The 16,910-nt window shown below is 38.8% G+C and overlaps 1 protein-coding gene across 1 annotated transcript in view; it reads left to right on the top strand.

Moving 5' to 3' along the window:
- The window catches only part of PUS10 (pseudouridine synthase 10), a 75,195-nt gene that overhangs the window by 37,559 nt on the left and 20,726 nt on the right, over positions 1-16,910 (top strand). The window contains exons 5-8 of the mRNA XM_080813118.1: positions 5,468-5,502; positions 12,378-12,489; positions 14,567-14,628; positions 14,941-14,986. Of these exons, the coding sequence (XP_080669244.1) occupies positions 5,468-5,502; positions 12,378-12,489; positions 14,567-14,628; positions 14,941-14,986 (255 nt within the window). The remainder of the gene's footprint in view (positions 1-5,467; positions 5,503-12,377; positions 12,490-14,566; positions 14,629-14,940; positions 14,987-16,910) is intronic.

Raw genomic sequence — 16,910 nt, 5'->3', positions numbered from 1 at the left:
TCATCCCATAACTGGAAAGCTGTATCTCCCACTCCCCTTCACCTATCTTACTCATCCCTCAGCCCCCTCCCCTCTGGCAACCATCAGTTTGTTCTCTGTATTTATAGGTCTGATTCTGCTTTTTGATTGTTTATTCATTTGGGTTTTTTCTTTTTTGAGATTCTGCACATGAGTGATATCTCTCTTCATGTCTGTCCCAGAGCCTTTCATTCATTGCAGCTGTTCTGTCTTTTCTTTTTTCTTTTTTTTTTTTTTTTAAGATTTTCTTTATTTATTTGACACAGAGAGAGAGAGATCACAACTAGGCAGAGAGGCAGGCAGAGAGAGAGAGAGGGAAGCAGGCTCCCTGCCAAGCAGAGAGCCCGATGCGGGGCTCGATCCCAGGACCCTGAGATCATGACCTGAGCCGAAGGCAGAGGCTTTAACCCACTGAGCCACCCAGGCGCCCCTGTTCTGTCTTTTCTGATCCCACTTCCCACCTCTATTCCTACCTCACTTCGCACCCCCATAGAATTTCCTCTTGTGATTATTTCCAATTAAATTCTTCAGAGCTAGGCGAACATCAGCACCTGAAATATTGGATAACACAGTAGAAATTCTCTTTCTTAAAATTCACATCTTAGAAATAGGATTCCCCTGGGAACTAAATCAGTAGAGCTGTGCAACCTATTTTGGCCCACAGATTCAGTTTGTCTTTGCTGATTTGTCCTTGCTTTTCCCTTCCTGCTCTGTCAAAAATAAAAAGTTTAGTATTTTTTTAAAAGATTTTATTTATTTATTTGACAGAGAGAGATCACAAGTAGGCAAAGAGGCAGGCAGAGAGAGAGAGAGAGAGGAGGAAGCAGGCTCCCTGCTGAGCAGAGAGCCTGATGCAGGGCTCGATCCCAGGACCCTGAGCTCATGACCCGGGCTGAAGGTAGAGGCTTTAACCCACTGAGCCGTGCAGGTGCCCCAAAAGCTCAGTATTTTTAATGCTATCCGAAGGTTTGGGTTATCGACTGTAGTAAAAGCTGGAGTGAGAAGGGTTTATGTCCCACTTCATTTTTTTCCCCTCTCAAGCCTGTAGGGAAAGAATGTAGAGGATATGGGTGGATTTTCAAAGATAGCTGATGTTTTATTCATGAAAAGAGATACTCAGACTCAGTCTGTTTGTCATTACATCATGGATGTGACATCAGAGACTTGGGAAAAGAAGGGTGAGATTGAGGCAGGGAGGTGGTAGAGGTTAGGAGACATGGGCGAGGAGTTTTCACCTGACGTGGTGGAGTCCAGCAATGGTTATAGGAATGCATTCTCCTCCCTCCTCTCTTACCTTCCTCTTTCTGCCACCAACCTGCCACCAACCCTGACACAAAGTGAGGAGCGGGCCCTGGTGAGGCAGGTACTCATGGTTGGGAGGAGGAAAGAAGAGTGACTTGTTACTGACCTCGTTGTTGAGCCTAATTCTCAGCTGCCTGTTTGTGTGCAAGTAGAATACATAAATGTGTGTGTGTGTGTGTGTGTGTGTGTGTGTGTGTGTGTTGGAAGAAGAGAAAATAAGGGGTAATACCTCTAATGGTCCACACAACTGTTGTCCTTTTCCTGTTGATACAAGTCTATATTTGTATTCTTTTTTTTTTTTTAAAGATTTTTTTTTTAATTTATTTATTTGACAGACAAATAGGCGGAGAGGCAGACAGAGAGAGAGAGGAGGAAGCAGGCTCCCCGCTGAGCAGAGAGCCCAATGCGGGGCTCGATCCCAGGACCACCAATCTCAGGACCCTGGGATCATGACCTGAGCTGAAGGCAGAGGCCTCAACCCACTGAGCCACCCAGGCGCCCCTGTATTATCTTTGTTATTTTAAATGAGTCCAGGAGATGTATAAGATTCAAAAGATTTTAGAGTTTTAAAAAGGGCCTTAGTGGGGCACCTGGGTGGCTCAGTGGGTTAAAGCCTCTGCCTTCGGCTCAGGTCATGATCTCGGGGTCCTGGGATCGAGCCCCGCATCGGGCTTTCTGCTCAGCAGGGAGCCTGCTTCCTCCTCTCTCTCTCTCCCTGACTCTCTCTGTCAAATAAATAAATAAAATCTTTAAAAAAATAAAAAAAATAAATAAAAAGGGCCTTAGTGGTAATTTAGAAACCATAGTGTCACTGCTGGTCGCCAAGTCCTGGTGGTTTGTCTCCATTTTCTCTTAAAGCTATGTACTCCTCTCCATCCCCACACTGTATTTTCCCATGTATGATAATGAAGTAATTTGGTATAAGAACTCTTTTACTTTCTTTTTAAGCTACCATATAAGAAAAATAGTGTGCAGATGGTAGTTATATTGTGACTTGATGAATTAGAGAAGTTCAAATGTCAAAAAAGAAAAAGATCAAATGTTGTCCATAGGACTTTGGATATACATAAATGTGGCACTTCTTCTGTTATAGTTTCATTCTTTGGAGTCATGCCCTAGGTTGGCACTTAAAACCTGCTGACCTTTCCAGTTTCATCTCTAGTTGTTGAACCCCTACTCACATTTATATGTACGTTATATATATGCTAAGCACCAGCTTTACTGAATTGTTGCTCCCCAGCATGCCATTTAAAAAAAATTAACATATAATGTATTATTAGCCCCAGGGGTACAGGTCTGTGAATCATCAGGCTTAAACACTTCACAGCACTCACCCTAGCACATACCTTCCCCAATCAACATGCCATTTTTTAATGCCTCTCTCTCAATCCTTCCTTCCTGACACCTCTGCTTAAATCAGCCTCAATTTCTGACCTGCTGTTACACACTCTCATTGGTTGGTGCTAGATGAACCCCCATCTCAGAACTCTTAAGATCTAAAGCCATTTCTAGGCATCAACTTTCCATGGTGCGCATGTGTGCGTGCGTGCGTGTGCTAGTGAGTACATGAGCACTTTAGTAAGCACGTTATTCAACTGCTCTCTTTAGCACTTGACTAGAATTCTCCAATAAAGTTAAAACAGAGTCAAGGATTAAGTTGTGTGGTTCCTGAATTTTCAGGAGATGACATATTGCCTTTGGTACCAAATTTGATTAAACTTGATAACTTTAATGCCACTTGGTTCTGTTGGGGAGGAAGAATTAAATTGCTTACTCTAGAGAATAATTTTTTTCCCACTGACTAAGGAATAGAACATTTATTAAAATTATCTTAGTGACCTGAAAGGGAAAAATGTACTTTTCTTCCCCAGCAGAAGCAGGTCTAGGACGTTATTAGCACGTAGTAAAAATTGAATAATTGAGCAACACTGACTTCTTTGGGATTCAGCCTTCCAGCCCCTGCTGTGTGATTAGTTCTGTCCAACCTGCTAGCATGCTTGAGCAGGAAGCCTGCAGAGGTTTAGGAAGGAAAAACCCTTTGGCAAATCTCAGGTACTGAAGACATTTGATTTAATTTTATATGTTATACATGGTAATCTGGTTTCCCTTGGCAACCTCCAGTTCTGCCCTATTTTATAATCAGAGGATGGCAGGACACATTGCAAATTCGATGGTATCACCTGGAAGTGACTGTAGAAAACAGAATTTGCTTCCAAAGAGGAGAGAAAAAGGTCACTAAAAAAGGACAGAGGAATCTGAGTCCCCTTAAAGAAAGGACAGATAATTCTCTATAGCTTAGATACCCATGAGGATTTCACTGATGAGAGAAGTTCCAGGACTATTCATAGCAGACAGTTTGGGAAGTGAGGGAAAGGAATCAGTCTTGTAAATCTTTTTTTTTTTTTTTAAGATTTTGTTTATTTATTTGACAGAGATCACAAGTAGGCAGAGAGGCAGGCAGAGAGAGAGGGGGAAGCAGGCTCCCCGATGAGCAGGGAGCCCAACGTGGGGCTTGATCCCAGGACCCTGGTCTCATGACCTGAGCTGAAGGCAGAGGCTTTAACCCCCTGAGCCACCCAGGCGCCCCCCATTCTTCATTTTTTTCTCTGATCTTAAAGTCTTGTAAGTCCTAATAGCCTCTATTCCAAAACAGTATACTAATCCCCATTCATGATGACTTTTAGCTAGCAAAGTAAACATACTACTGAATCAGAAGGTACTGTTGAGGTGTTTAGGCATTGGGAACAGTTCTAGTTCTTACTTGGCCAGTAATTAATTTATTCTGCTTGACTCATGTCGGAACAATGGAATACACTTAAGATTTCCAAATGATTATAAGTCTTCACAGATATCTAGTGCCTCAGTGGTCACTTGAAGTGTAAAAGGACAGGATTCTACATATGAATGGTAACATTTGTGTGTGGGGGGGGGCAGGTCTTGAGGTAGATGTGCGTGGTAATGAATGGCCACTTTTGTGACAGGTGGATGTGGAGACTACATAATGGTCTTTTATCGACTTATGCATGTATACTTCTGTCATGTTCAGAAAATGACATACTGAGGTAGAATATGTCATTAGCTTTCTGTCAAGTGACAGCTTTGGGAGCCTACTGGCAAACAGAAATCTTAGTGTCACACACTTATTGTGTAAAGCATTTTATATGAATTTAATTTAATCCTTATGACAATTGTGATTTTGAATGTTATTGTCTCCATTTTAGCAACTTTTTCAATTTTTTATTAATTCTTCCCAGAACATTTTCTCTAACATTTTATTAAGAGAATTTTTAAGCATACAGGGGCACCTGGGTGGCTCAGTGGGTTAAAGCCTCTGCCTTCAGCTCAGGTCATGATCCCAGGGTCCTGGGATCGAGCCCCGCATCGGGCTCTCTGCTCAGCGGGGAGCCTGCTTCCTCCTCTCTCTCTGCCTGCTTCTCTGCCTACTTGTGATCTCTGTCTGTCAAATAAATAAATAAAATCTTTTATAAAAAAAAAAGAGAATTTTTAAGCATACAGTAAGGTTCAAAGAATTGTACAGTGAACACCCATATACCCACCTAGATTCTATAATCGTTTCCTTTATTGTATATCTTGTCACCAGTTTATCCATCCACCCATCTTAGTTTTTGTTGTATTCTGAAGTGAGTTACGGATGTTGGTACATTTTACTTCTAAACACTTACATGTGGATATCATTAATTAGATACAGTTAAAAGTGTGATAGCCCTATTAAAAAAAATGAAAACAAAAAACTGAGGCCTTCAAATTCTGTTTGGGGGACATAGTATGTCCTCGGTCACTTTTGGCCTTCCTCTGTGAATTAGTAAGATATTTTAAGAAAAAAATAAGCTACTCATGTTAAATACTGATACCTCATTAATGAAATAGAAATCTGTAGGGAAGAGGAAGATAGTCCTGTTAGGTTCCTAGGCCACAAGCAAGCCAACACTGCAAAGTGGCATCTTACTTCATTTCTGATTTTAAATGAGTATGAGGTCATTGCCACATTTCTGAACACTAACTCCTCCCCTAAATAAGAGACTTTGATTAGGAAATTAGCTAAGCACTTTAGTAATGATATTGGAACTTCATTTCAATGAACATTTTTTCTCCTTTTCTCTTCTGGGTGTGACTAAATTGCCTACAGCATGCTGCATGGTTGCTGGTAAAACAGGAAATGGGGTAAGTAATTTAGGTAGGGAATTTTTTCTACCATTTAAATATAAGCTACCTGATTCTTAAAGTATTTTTACTACTACTATCTCTTTTTTTAGAGTGAGTTCACTAGCTCTTAGAGAAATAGAAAGAGAAAAATTTTATTGTATGAATTTAGGTGTCATCTTTGTTTAATTAGTTTATTTGGATGGTACATTATTAGTAGTCTATTAAAGTGGATTCATTTTTTTATAGATTTAACATGAATGTAAATATGTATTTTATATTTTTACATTAGGCTTTTATAATGTAGCTTGGCAAGCTATTATAAAAGAATAAATTTTATACTAATCTTAGAAACTAAATTATAAAACTATACTATAAGAGACACAAAGTAAAATCCTACTTAAAGCGGAACCACAGTGAGTTTATACATAAATAAAATATATAAAACATAGGCCCACAGTCCTTTATCTGAAACCCTTGGGGACCAAATGTGTTTTGGAATTTGAAATTTTTTTTAGATTTTAGAAATGTAATTCGGTGTTAAATATCATATATAACATACCCCTCCCCTCCATGGTCTGAGGTGGTACTCTATAATTAAACACATTAATGTTTCTGTAGTGAAACGTGAATATTCACACTAAGTTTGATACACAAAATCTCTAAACAGCCTCGCATGTTCAAGACACTGTTTGGTTGCCAACTGAGTTAAGAAAAGAAAATCTTTAATTTTCCAGACCTTTTGAGATTTTGAGACTAAAAATTCCATACCAATATAAAAAGGGCCATGTGACTACTGAAGTTTCCTGTGTGCTCTGGAGAGAAAAGAGAAAGCACAAAGAGAAGTATAGATTTCTGTATTAGAATCTTATACTTGGTTAAGTGATTTATAAAAAAAAAGTAATTCTTTGGGTTTTTTGTTTTTTTATTTTCTATTTTACATCTGCTTTTCTGAAAGGGTAGTAGCAGTGTATCTATCAGAGGTTTTGGGGTTAGGTTATGTTAAATTAGTCTCAAATGCTTGTGATTCTGGCATAATAAAATTTGATCCTATGCTTGATAAATTTTTAGCATAGTCAAGGCATGCTGTTTTCTAAATGTTTCCAGTTGCCATCCACATTGGCTGTGAGTTGCTGTTATTATTCTTTATCAAAGAATTTTGAGGGGCACCTGGGTGGCTCAGTGGGTTAAGCCTCTGCCTTCGGCTCAGGTCATGATCCCGGGGTCCTGGGATCGAGCCCTGCATCGGGCTCTCTGCTCCGCGGGGAGCCTGCTTCCCCCCCTCTCTCTCTCTCGTTGCCTGCCTCCCTGCCTACTTGTGATCTCTGTCTGTCAAATTAATTTAAAAAAATAAAAAAAAAGAAGAATTTTGAACTAAGCTTAGTTATTCCAAAAGATCCTGTTCAATATAGAGATATTGGCACAGTGGAAATACAGAATACTAATCTTTTCCTCCATGTCTGTAAGTTCATTCTACATTCAAAATATTGTGGAGGAATCACCATTAAAGATTTGATTCAAGAAACTTAGGAAAATTAATCGTGCTTAGGTATTTGGGCTCCTCTTTCCCCTGGAGTGGTCATCATGCTGTATCTATAGTAACAGTGATTGTAGTTGATATCCTCATCGGTAGTTATCGGACACAGGAGAGAGGGAAATGCAGTTACTAAGTACTCAACTGGGACTGAATTTACCTCAGTGACAACTAATTACTTTTAGGGTACAGAGTCGACTACCCCTCAATTAGACAGAGAACACTCTCGATAATGCAAGTCACACAGCAAGGTTTATTTCCAGCTAGCTGGGGTCCAAGTATCTGCCCGGCACAGCGGGTTTCAACAAGGACCCCAAGTACTCAAAGCCAAGGGTTTATATAGCATTTTCAAACACTTAACACACGGTAATTTTCCATAGTTACATTCATATCTGGTGCCACACTCTGACTGTACTTTTGCATCACTCCCAGGTGGTTTAGTGAGATAATCTCTACCAATGCATCTAGTCCGCAGCCGCCCATATTCTGGTGCTTAGAATTGACTTGTTTTTCAAAACTTGTTGTTCAAAACTTGTTTTTCAAGCTTCCCCTAGTCCCTCTTCCTTCAGCTCAGTAAAATGGCTTCCCGGCCTTTGAGATGGCCGTTCTCCTGCTAACCCATTCTTACATTCCCCCCTTTAGTTTTGTATAATGAGAAATCCTGCTCATTGGTAGGGTAGTCGTAGGGGCCCTCAGGAGCAGGCAACTTCTCATACTGCTGTCTTAAGACCATGAGCTGGATGGTATTAACACGATCTTTTACAAAATTAATAAGCTTATTCAGAATGCAAGGGCCAAAAGTTAGAATGAACACAAGCAAAACAAATGGGCCAACTAAGGTAGAAACCAAGGTGGTGAACCAGGGGGTCCTATTAAACCAAGCCTCAAACCAGTTCTCCTGTGCCTCCCTCTCCTTCTTCCTCTTGGCTAATCCTTCTCTCACCTTAGCCATGGATTCTTTCACTACCCCAGTATGGTTGGCATAAAAGCAGCATTCTTCTCCTAACATGGCACATAGTCCTCCTTGTTGGAGGAACAACAAATCAAGCCCTCTTCTATTTTGGAGTACCACCTCGGACAGGGAGGTGAGAGATTTTTCTAAATGACTTATAGAGGTCTCTATTCTTTCTGTATCTTCATCTATGCTGCTCTCAGGGATGACATCCCTGCCTGTTGAGTGACCAGGGAGGCTATGCCAGTTCCGGCCCCAGCTACTCCCAAACTGAACAGGGTAGCAGTGGTGAGTGCAGTGAAAGGCTCTCTCTTACTCCTTAGGCTCAGGCCTTGATCCCAGTGGGAATACATGCTTTCCTCGGGGTGGTAGATAATGCGGGGCATCACAGTCACTAGGACACAGAACTCCTTAGTGGCGTTAAGGATCAAGGTCGAGAGGCATGGGGTGAGGCCAGTCCTAGAACATACCCACCATCCATTACTTTCTGGGGTTTCATGGTCCCTTTCAAAGTGCCTGGGTTCTTGGTAGGGGCGGGAGGAGCCAGTACCTGATTTGGACCCACAGGAGCCGTGTTTTTCTGTGCCTCGTGGATAACAGTTTAACGGTTAACAGTTTACTTGGGTAAGGGCCGGCCCAGGAGAGCCAGCCCATATCAAGCTGAAAACCCCAAGTCACTCGGACACCCAGGACTTTCCCCTTTCTGCCCGCTCCTGGTTAAATTGTACACGCACTTGGGGTACCCTGTTGTTGGGGTCTCTGAAAGTGAAATTAACTAAATCCCGATTCCTGACAGCCCACTTTCGGGGCCCATCATTAGAGGTCACACAACTCCAGCTCTTACAGTAAACACCCTCTAAGCCACCACAGGTCTTCCAGTCATTTCTTAAATTGCCAGGGCAGGCCCAGAGTCCTTGTGCTCGTCCTTGAGCGGTGTCAATAAGAGCCCGCTTTTTTCTGATGTTATAATTGTGTTCCCTCCCCCGCATGAGTCCGAAAAGTTCCCTGAGGCCGAAATCAGGCTAGGATTATCCTTAGCAAAACCTCAAGGTGAGGGCAGTTAAGTCCCCAGGGGAGAGCCACTCTGTCTGTTTCAAGGGCTTGTTAGTAGGTAAAGAATTTTAATGACTTTCTTGTGCCTCCATTTCCCACATCAGCTAAACTTGAGGTGGGATGGCCTTAATTTTCTCAGCCTCCACATTTCCCCCTGAACAATTTCGACCCTTAAATCTTTAAGGTTGTTGAAGGTGGAAGGTCTCATCTTCTGTAATTTCTTCCTGCTGAATAGGGGCATAGAGTTGTCCCTACCTACTCAGGTCAACACTGGTCAGTTGGGGAATGTGGAGGTAAGTTATGAAAGACAGAGGCAGCTGAGTCCAGGGGTTTAAATCAATCATTAAAGGAGAGAGGGACTGTTTGAAGTGCTAACCTGAGTAGGTCAGAACCCAAAAAATCAAGATGGCTGCACTTATGTCAGGGCTAGACTCGAGGTGGGTACAGCCTTGTTTTTCTTGGCCTCCACAATTCCCCTGCAAGACCATCAGGCATATGCTAAGAACCTCTGAAAACATTTACCCTAAGTTATATTAGGAGAGTTATTAAGGCACACTGAATTTGCAGGATTGAAAATCTGGTATTTTAAGTGTTAAATTTTTGCCTTGTATAGAAGGTTAATGTTTCCAAGATGTCTATTAACTCCTTTTGACTACTCTTTAATCTGGAAAGAAAAAAATACCTGTAGTTTTTTTTTTTTTTCCTTTTAAGATGTCTAAATATATTTCAAAGACTATGAAGAATTTAAAATACCAGTAGTCTTAACCCATATTTAGGATTGCTTTTTGCTGCAAGTCTTTGTGCTCTCTAGAGTCTAAACAATATGGTTTTTTTTTTTAAAGATTTTTATTTATTTACTTGACAGACAGAGATCACAAGTAGGCAGAGAGAGAGGGGGAAGCAGTCTCCCTCCTGAGCAAAGAGCCCAATGCAGGGCTCAATCCCAGGACCCTGAGATCATGACCTGAGCCAAAGGCAGAGGCTTAACCCACTGAGCCCACCCAGGCGCCCCTAGAGTCTAAACAATGTTTAAATAGTTTTCTATTCTTGTGTTTCACATTTCAACTTTTTTATCCTTTGAAATGTGTTCTCATACATTCCTTTTCAACTGTGATACTATTTTATGCAAATATCATTAAACTGTTGGTATAATATCAAGATAGTCTTTTAAAATACTTTAAAAGTTTCTGATATTCAGAGATTAGGAACAGTTTAAGAAGTTCATGGGGGGGCGCCTGGGTGGCTCAGTTGGTTAAGCGGCTGCCTTCGGCTCAGGTCATGATTCCAGGGTCCTGGGATCGAGCCCCGCATCAGGCTCCCTGCTTAGCAGAGAGCCTGCTTCTCTCTCTCCCTCTGCCTGCTGCTCTGCTTAATTGTGCTCTCTCTCTGTCAAATAAATAAATAAAATATTAAAAAAAAGAAGAAGAAGAAGTTCATGGGGTGCCTGTGTGGCTCAGTGGGATAAGCTGCTGCCTTCAGCTCAGGTCATGATCTCAGGGTCATGGGGGCGAGTCCCACATCAGGCTTTCTGCTCAGCAGGGAGCGTGCTTCCCTCTCTCTCTCTGCCTGCCTCTCTGCCTATTCGTTCTCTCTGTCAAATAAATAAATAAAAAATCTTAAAAAGAAGAAAGAAAAGTTCAAACAGTGTTTCAATAAGTCCTTGAATATAGAGAGTAGTTTGATTATTTGTCAGATGTAGGATTTATCTGAGTATTTCATTGTTAAACCACAATCCCAAAGCATATGAAAGCATTCTGTGTAACCAGTTACACTCTCAGCTGGGTAGAAAGTGTACATCAACCATCTCTTAATTTGTATTCTTAGAGGATAGTTGTTGTTATATGTTTTTTTAGATCAATTAAATTTAGCCATTAGCTAAATTTGTTTTCTACCTATATTAGTAGTGTATTTTTTTTTAAAAAGATTTTATTTAATTTGACAGACAAGAGATCACAGGCAGGCAGAGAGGCAGGCAGAGATAGAGGAAGGGAAGCAGGCTCGCTGCCGAGCAGAGAGCCCAATGTGGGGCCTGATCTCAGGACCCTGGGATCATGACCTGAGCCGAAGGCAGAGGCTTTAACCCATTGAGCCACCCAGGCACCCCTAGTAGTGTATTTTTATCTTCAAGAATTAAATTACAATGAATTTTTGATATAAACCGTCATTTGTATCAGTGAAAATTGGACATAAAAGAAGTGATTCACAAGTTGGTCCTAATATCTCTTTTGTTAAAAGCAGCCCTGTTTATAGCCATCAGACTGATTATTTGAATAAGACTAATTATTGGAATGGTGTGAACTTGTTAATTCATTAGTGATATCATAGTATTCTCGGCATAGCAAAGCACTTTTTTTTTTTAAAGATTTTTATTTATTTATTTGACGGAGATCACAAGTAGACAGAGAGGCAGGCAGGGAGAGAGAGGAGGAAGCAGGCTCTCTGCGGAGCAGAGAGCCCGATGTGGGGCTCGATCCCAGGACCCTGGGATCATGACCTGAGCCGAAGGCAGAGGCTTTAACCCACTGAGCCACCCAGGCACCCCAGCAAAGCACTTTTATTAATATCACACCATGCAGGTTTTTCTTTCTTTTTAAAAACTTTAGTTCCTTTCTTTTTTATTTAATTTTTAGTTGGCTTCATACCCAACGTGGGACTTGAACTCATGACCCTGAGATCAAGCGTCCCATGAGGCACCCCCTTTACTTCCTTTCTGTAACAATTTTGGGTTACAAACTAAAAGCTTGAGATCATAACTGGGACTTCCCCAAACCTATTTATTGGCTTATGAGTAGATTCGGGGGAATATCAGATTTTTATTCAGACATTTTTCTGATATTAAAGTGACAAGCGTTACAGCACATTGATACTTTAGGATTTAATGTTTCTTCTTTAGCACTGAAGTATAGCTTTCATACTGATTTCCCAAAAGTAAGCCCCATTATCAGGACGAGAGTAGATGTAAATATTTTTAGTCTGGATGAGATTATTGTAATACACAGTTTTGTTGTTTCTGAGCAATAAACAATCCCTTCTATTCCACCTTTCTGTCCTCTGATGTATAAATCCTAGAATCTGGTAGCTCAGAAAAACTCTTCAGTATACTTTTGTCTTTGAAGCTTAAAAACTGTCTTATATACCATTTTAAAAAGCCATTTTTTAAATTCTACTAGACTATAAGGTCCATGAGTGGAGGAATTTTTGTCTGCTTCCTCTCTGTTTTCTAGCTAATGTGTAAAAAATAGTGCCTGGAACATAGTAGGCACTCAATAAATATTTTTAAATAATTGCATAAATTCTTGCCGTTAGCAGAAAAAGTGAAGTTTTTCATGTCAGTGAATTAATTTTTATGTTATTCAGAAAACAGAGTCTGTGTCTGGGAAGAAATGATATCGTTCAGCTTAAAGAAGCCTACAAATGGATAACTCACCCGCTGATTTCAGAGGAACTGGGTGTTCCCATTGATGGAAAGGTATTGGGTCATCAGCATTGTTAATTTCATTCTCTGGTTTTACTTCATTATATGGCAGAATTTTGATTAGCCAAAATAATCTTCTTTTTAAATAACCCGATGGAGAATTTTTAAGCTTTTAAAATACTAATTTCTAGCAGTCTTAAATTGAGAAAGATTTCATTTTTAGAGACTTCTTTGTGATCTAAGGCATTTATGAGTGTAACAAATGTAGTGTACCCTAATTGACTTTAAAAATCTAAGCCTTCAATATGTTTATAGTTTAATTGGAGAGACACATATACTGATACAAAGCAATACATAAGTAACTATGAATAAGTGTGGAGTTAACTCTAGACTATTTAAATTTGGTTATCTGTGGCTAATCTTGTTTTCAAATATGATCAGTCAACTTTAGTGAGCATGGGTTCAACCTGTCCCACCTTGTTGTATCTCAAGTCCCTCTATTCAATTTTAGGTAAAGACTGCCTTTGAAGCCAGAACACTTAGTCATCTCCCCTGTTCCAGAATGGACCTTGCCTCAGTCTCCAGAATGGACTGAAGTTTAGGGAAGAGCTCAATAGTTTTCCAGATGTGGAAACAGGATATATTCCTAGCTCATCTTAAATTAGACTTTAATAGTATGGCCTCATTGCTTAATGATTTTGCTTGAAGGAAATTCCCTGAATATCAGACACACCCCTATTCAAGTAAAATCACAAAACCATCTTCCAAAGATAAATAGTTTAAAAATTATTCACCATTTAGAATTATATAGCTCTGTTTCCTTCTGTTAGTAAGAATAAACTCTCTCCTTTAAACTGAATACTGACAGCATAGAGAATAACACATATATGGAGGGGAAATGAGGTAATGAAAGTACTTTGGAAATTAGAGAAGTCATTGATGCAAAATATTTTTACCTCAAACTTCAGTTTTGAAGCATAAGTAATTTTACATGTTGAGCTAGTGAGAACAGAAAATGGAAAACAAAAGATGCAACAATATTCTAAGAGATTCAGAATGAGTGAAGTTTTCTTGACTAAAAGCAATGTCTTATAATTTTAATTTTACTAAAAAATTTTAATTTTACTTTGTTAAATAGAGAGGAAAGAAAAAATTTAGCTATTCAGTATTATGATTCTAGAGAAGCTAATATGCTTGTTAACAATCCAATGCAATCAGTAAATACAGAAATACTCAATTAAAAAGATAAAATTGTTACATGGTATGGGATTTGTCATTTTTCTCAATGTGGAATTTTATTCTCTGTGAAGATTAATGTATATAGAGTATGAAATTGTACTTTTTTTGTATGCAAGGATGTTTATTATAGTATTTTTTAATAATGGAAAAGTTTACAACTTAAATGTCCAACAGTCCCTAGAGTTGAAGAGATGAAAGATGTCCACAACATAATGTTAATTAAATAAAGCAATTTTCTAAAAGTATGTTTAATATTGTAAGAAGTATATATATTTATGTTTATATTCATAAAAATGGCTAGAAGGAAACACACCTGTTACTATGTTTTACCTCGGTGGTGTGAGATTAAAAATACATTCTGTTTGATTATTTTATAACTTGCATGTATCATTTTTATAATAAAAATTAAGATCTCTCTTTTAAAACTCAAATCCACTAAGAAGTGTGAGTACTCAAAGTGCCACAAAATAAATAATAAAAAATAAAGGCTCCCATAGAGATTTTAAGCATGTATATAATGAAATGCTTTCACCTTGCTAATAATTCTAATCATAGGAACAATTCTCCTTTCTGTTATCTCTTTCCAGTTCCCTGAATTCTCTTTCATCTTCACATTGAATTTATATACATACACAAAAATCATACAAATTTATTAAAAAAATTTTTTTTGTAGAATCACTAGTGACTGAACTTTAGAAGTAAAAAGCAAAAAACAAAACTATTTCCTTTGCAGCTGCCCTGTGCACAAGCTGATTCGAGAACAGTAGTATTTCCAGTTTTCCTTGTCACTATTTGTGAGCCAATCTTTGAGAATTAATTTCTATTTCCATTCATAAGTGGTTAGATGTTGGTTTCCTTTTGCTCATTTTTAAACTGTCTTTATAATTTTTAGAGCTTGTTTGAAGTGAGTGTGGTCTTTGCTCACCCAGAAACAGTTGAGGATTGCCACTTCCTGTAAGTTGCTACATAAACAACAATGTCAGTTGTGTAACATTGTTAATGCTTTTTGGTTTTCATGAAACAGTGTTCCTCCTCTTTGTAAAGAGCCTATCAGAACTTAACCATGTCTTAGTAGGTTTAAATGTGCTGTCTAATATAAAGGTTTACGTAAGCATACCAGTACAGCTGATATAGGGAATCATTTTGTTTGCTCTTAATATGTTGAGTTTAGCAGCCATATATATTAAAATATATAAAATATATTTGAATTATATTCACCCCAAAATAAACCCACTAACTTTTTTTATAAACTTGAATTTTACTTAGACGTGTGATATGCCCGGATTGCTTCAAGCCAGCCAAAAACAAACAGGTAAGGATTCCTCCTTTTTATTCTTTATTGAGTTTTGTCTGAGCTGAATATTCAGATATGCATTAAAATGATATGCATTAGAAATCCTGGTAATATGTTATACTAAGAATCATTCTTTAAATATTTTCATTTGCTACATTTATTTTTATTTTTTTCAACCCTGAATATCTTTGCCTCTGGTTTGGAAGTCATAACACAAACATTCTCATATTTGTGTCACTGTCTGGGTTGTTTCCCTAGTGTTAAATTTAGAACCAGTGTTTCAATGATGTTACTGTTTTCCATTTGGGGGAAATCCAGCTTTTAGGTTTTAATCCCAAAGTTACCTCATTGGAGAAAATCCATGTTAATTATTAGCATTCCAAACTTTTACCTAATATTCATTTTCTAGGAATTGATATTTAAGAAATATAATCCAGGGGCACCTGGGTGGCTCAGTGGGTTAAAGCCTCTGCCTTCGGCTCGGGTCGTGGTCTCGGGGTCCTGGGATCGAGCCCTGCATCGGGTCTCTGCTCGGCGGGGAGCCTGCTTCCTCCTCTCTCTCTGCCTGCCTCTCTGCCTACCTGTGATCTCTCTCTCTGTCAAATAAATAAATAAAATATTAAAAAAAAAGAAATATAATCCAAAATAAATTATTTTACTTAGGACAATCTGAATTAATATGGCCTATTTCAGGCTATATTGCAAAAGGGCATTTTATTTAAACTTCACTTTATTTGATATAAGCTGGTCTTCGTGTTAGTGAGCGAATTAGTTAGCATGTATTTTTAGTTTCTACTATGCCAGGATGGAATGGCATGGCAATGGTATTGGCAAGATTTCATGCCACAGATACATAGCCTGTTTTATACAGAGACTCAAGCATTCTTAATTTTACTAACATCCATTTCGCTGTTATGGTTGTTAAAAAATATGTATATATATAAGTTTATTACCAAATATACATCTTTTGGTCTTTAATCTTGTTTTGATTAATTGCTGAGTCTTTTGGAACTGGGCTCAGGGTTGTGGGGTGGAGGAGAGTTTGTAACATTTGTTGAATGCCCTGTGAGAAAATAATTTACAAATGCAGACGAAGCCTAAAGCACTGCCTCCCACCTTTCTCACATCATGGTACACCTAGAACATTAGCATGTTTGTTCAGCACCCTGAGGTTAACAGATGAAGTTGCTCCAAGTTGGAAGCAATGGGCCTGGGAGTTTTTTCCATCCAGGTCCTGCCCCTCTGCCCTTGTGAATTAGAGGGCTCAACATCTTGTGTAGAACTTTAGCTTATTGCTTTGTCATATCAGTTGGAAAGCTCTGTCCAAAAGACCTGTAGCCATATTTATATTAAAAATCTTGTTTCAGTTTTTGAGGAAATATACAAGTACAAGCACCAAGTAATGGGATAAGGAAATTTTTGTCAAAGCATCATTGACACCACATCATTTGGCCAGTAGTATAGGTGTATGTAGCTTTCCTGCCTTTTTGCTGGGAACAAATTACATGACCTTTTGAGATTCTTTCAGGCTTGAGATTTCATATCTTAACAAATAGGCACTTATTTTTCAGTTTTAACCTTGTATCTTTGGGTTCTCCAAAATATGGTTTAGAAAACCGTTGATTTGATGACAAACCATTGAGATGCCTACATTATGCCTCTTTAGAGTAAAGCGTAATTACTCCAAACTGAAGAGACAGTTGTGATTTTTCGTAGTAAGCCATGTATATATGCACTGATTTGTTTTAGTATATCTACCATGTGGTTTGGCTTTTCTTATCTTGAAAAACCCAATGTGGGACATTTGTTGTAGATGCCCTTCTATTCAGCATGGTGAATTCGTTTAATTTATCTATGGCTGGTGAGTGATGTTGAGTTGCTAGATCCCAGGGCAGGCTGGTTGGCTGTATTTACCTCTTAGCTGGCAACCTGCTATTAAATT

The sequence above is a fragment of the Martes martes genome (genome assembly GCF_963455335.1).
Source record: "Martes martes genome assembly, chromosome: 9".
Lineage (NCBI taxonomy): Eukaryota > Metazoa > Chordata > Mammalia > Carnivora > Mustelidae > Martes > Martes martes.
Note: the sequence above shows the minus strand (reverse complement) of the source record. Positions and strands in the feature narration are given on the sequence as shown.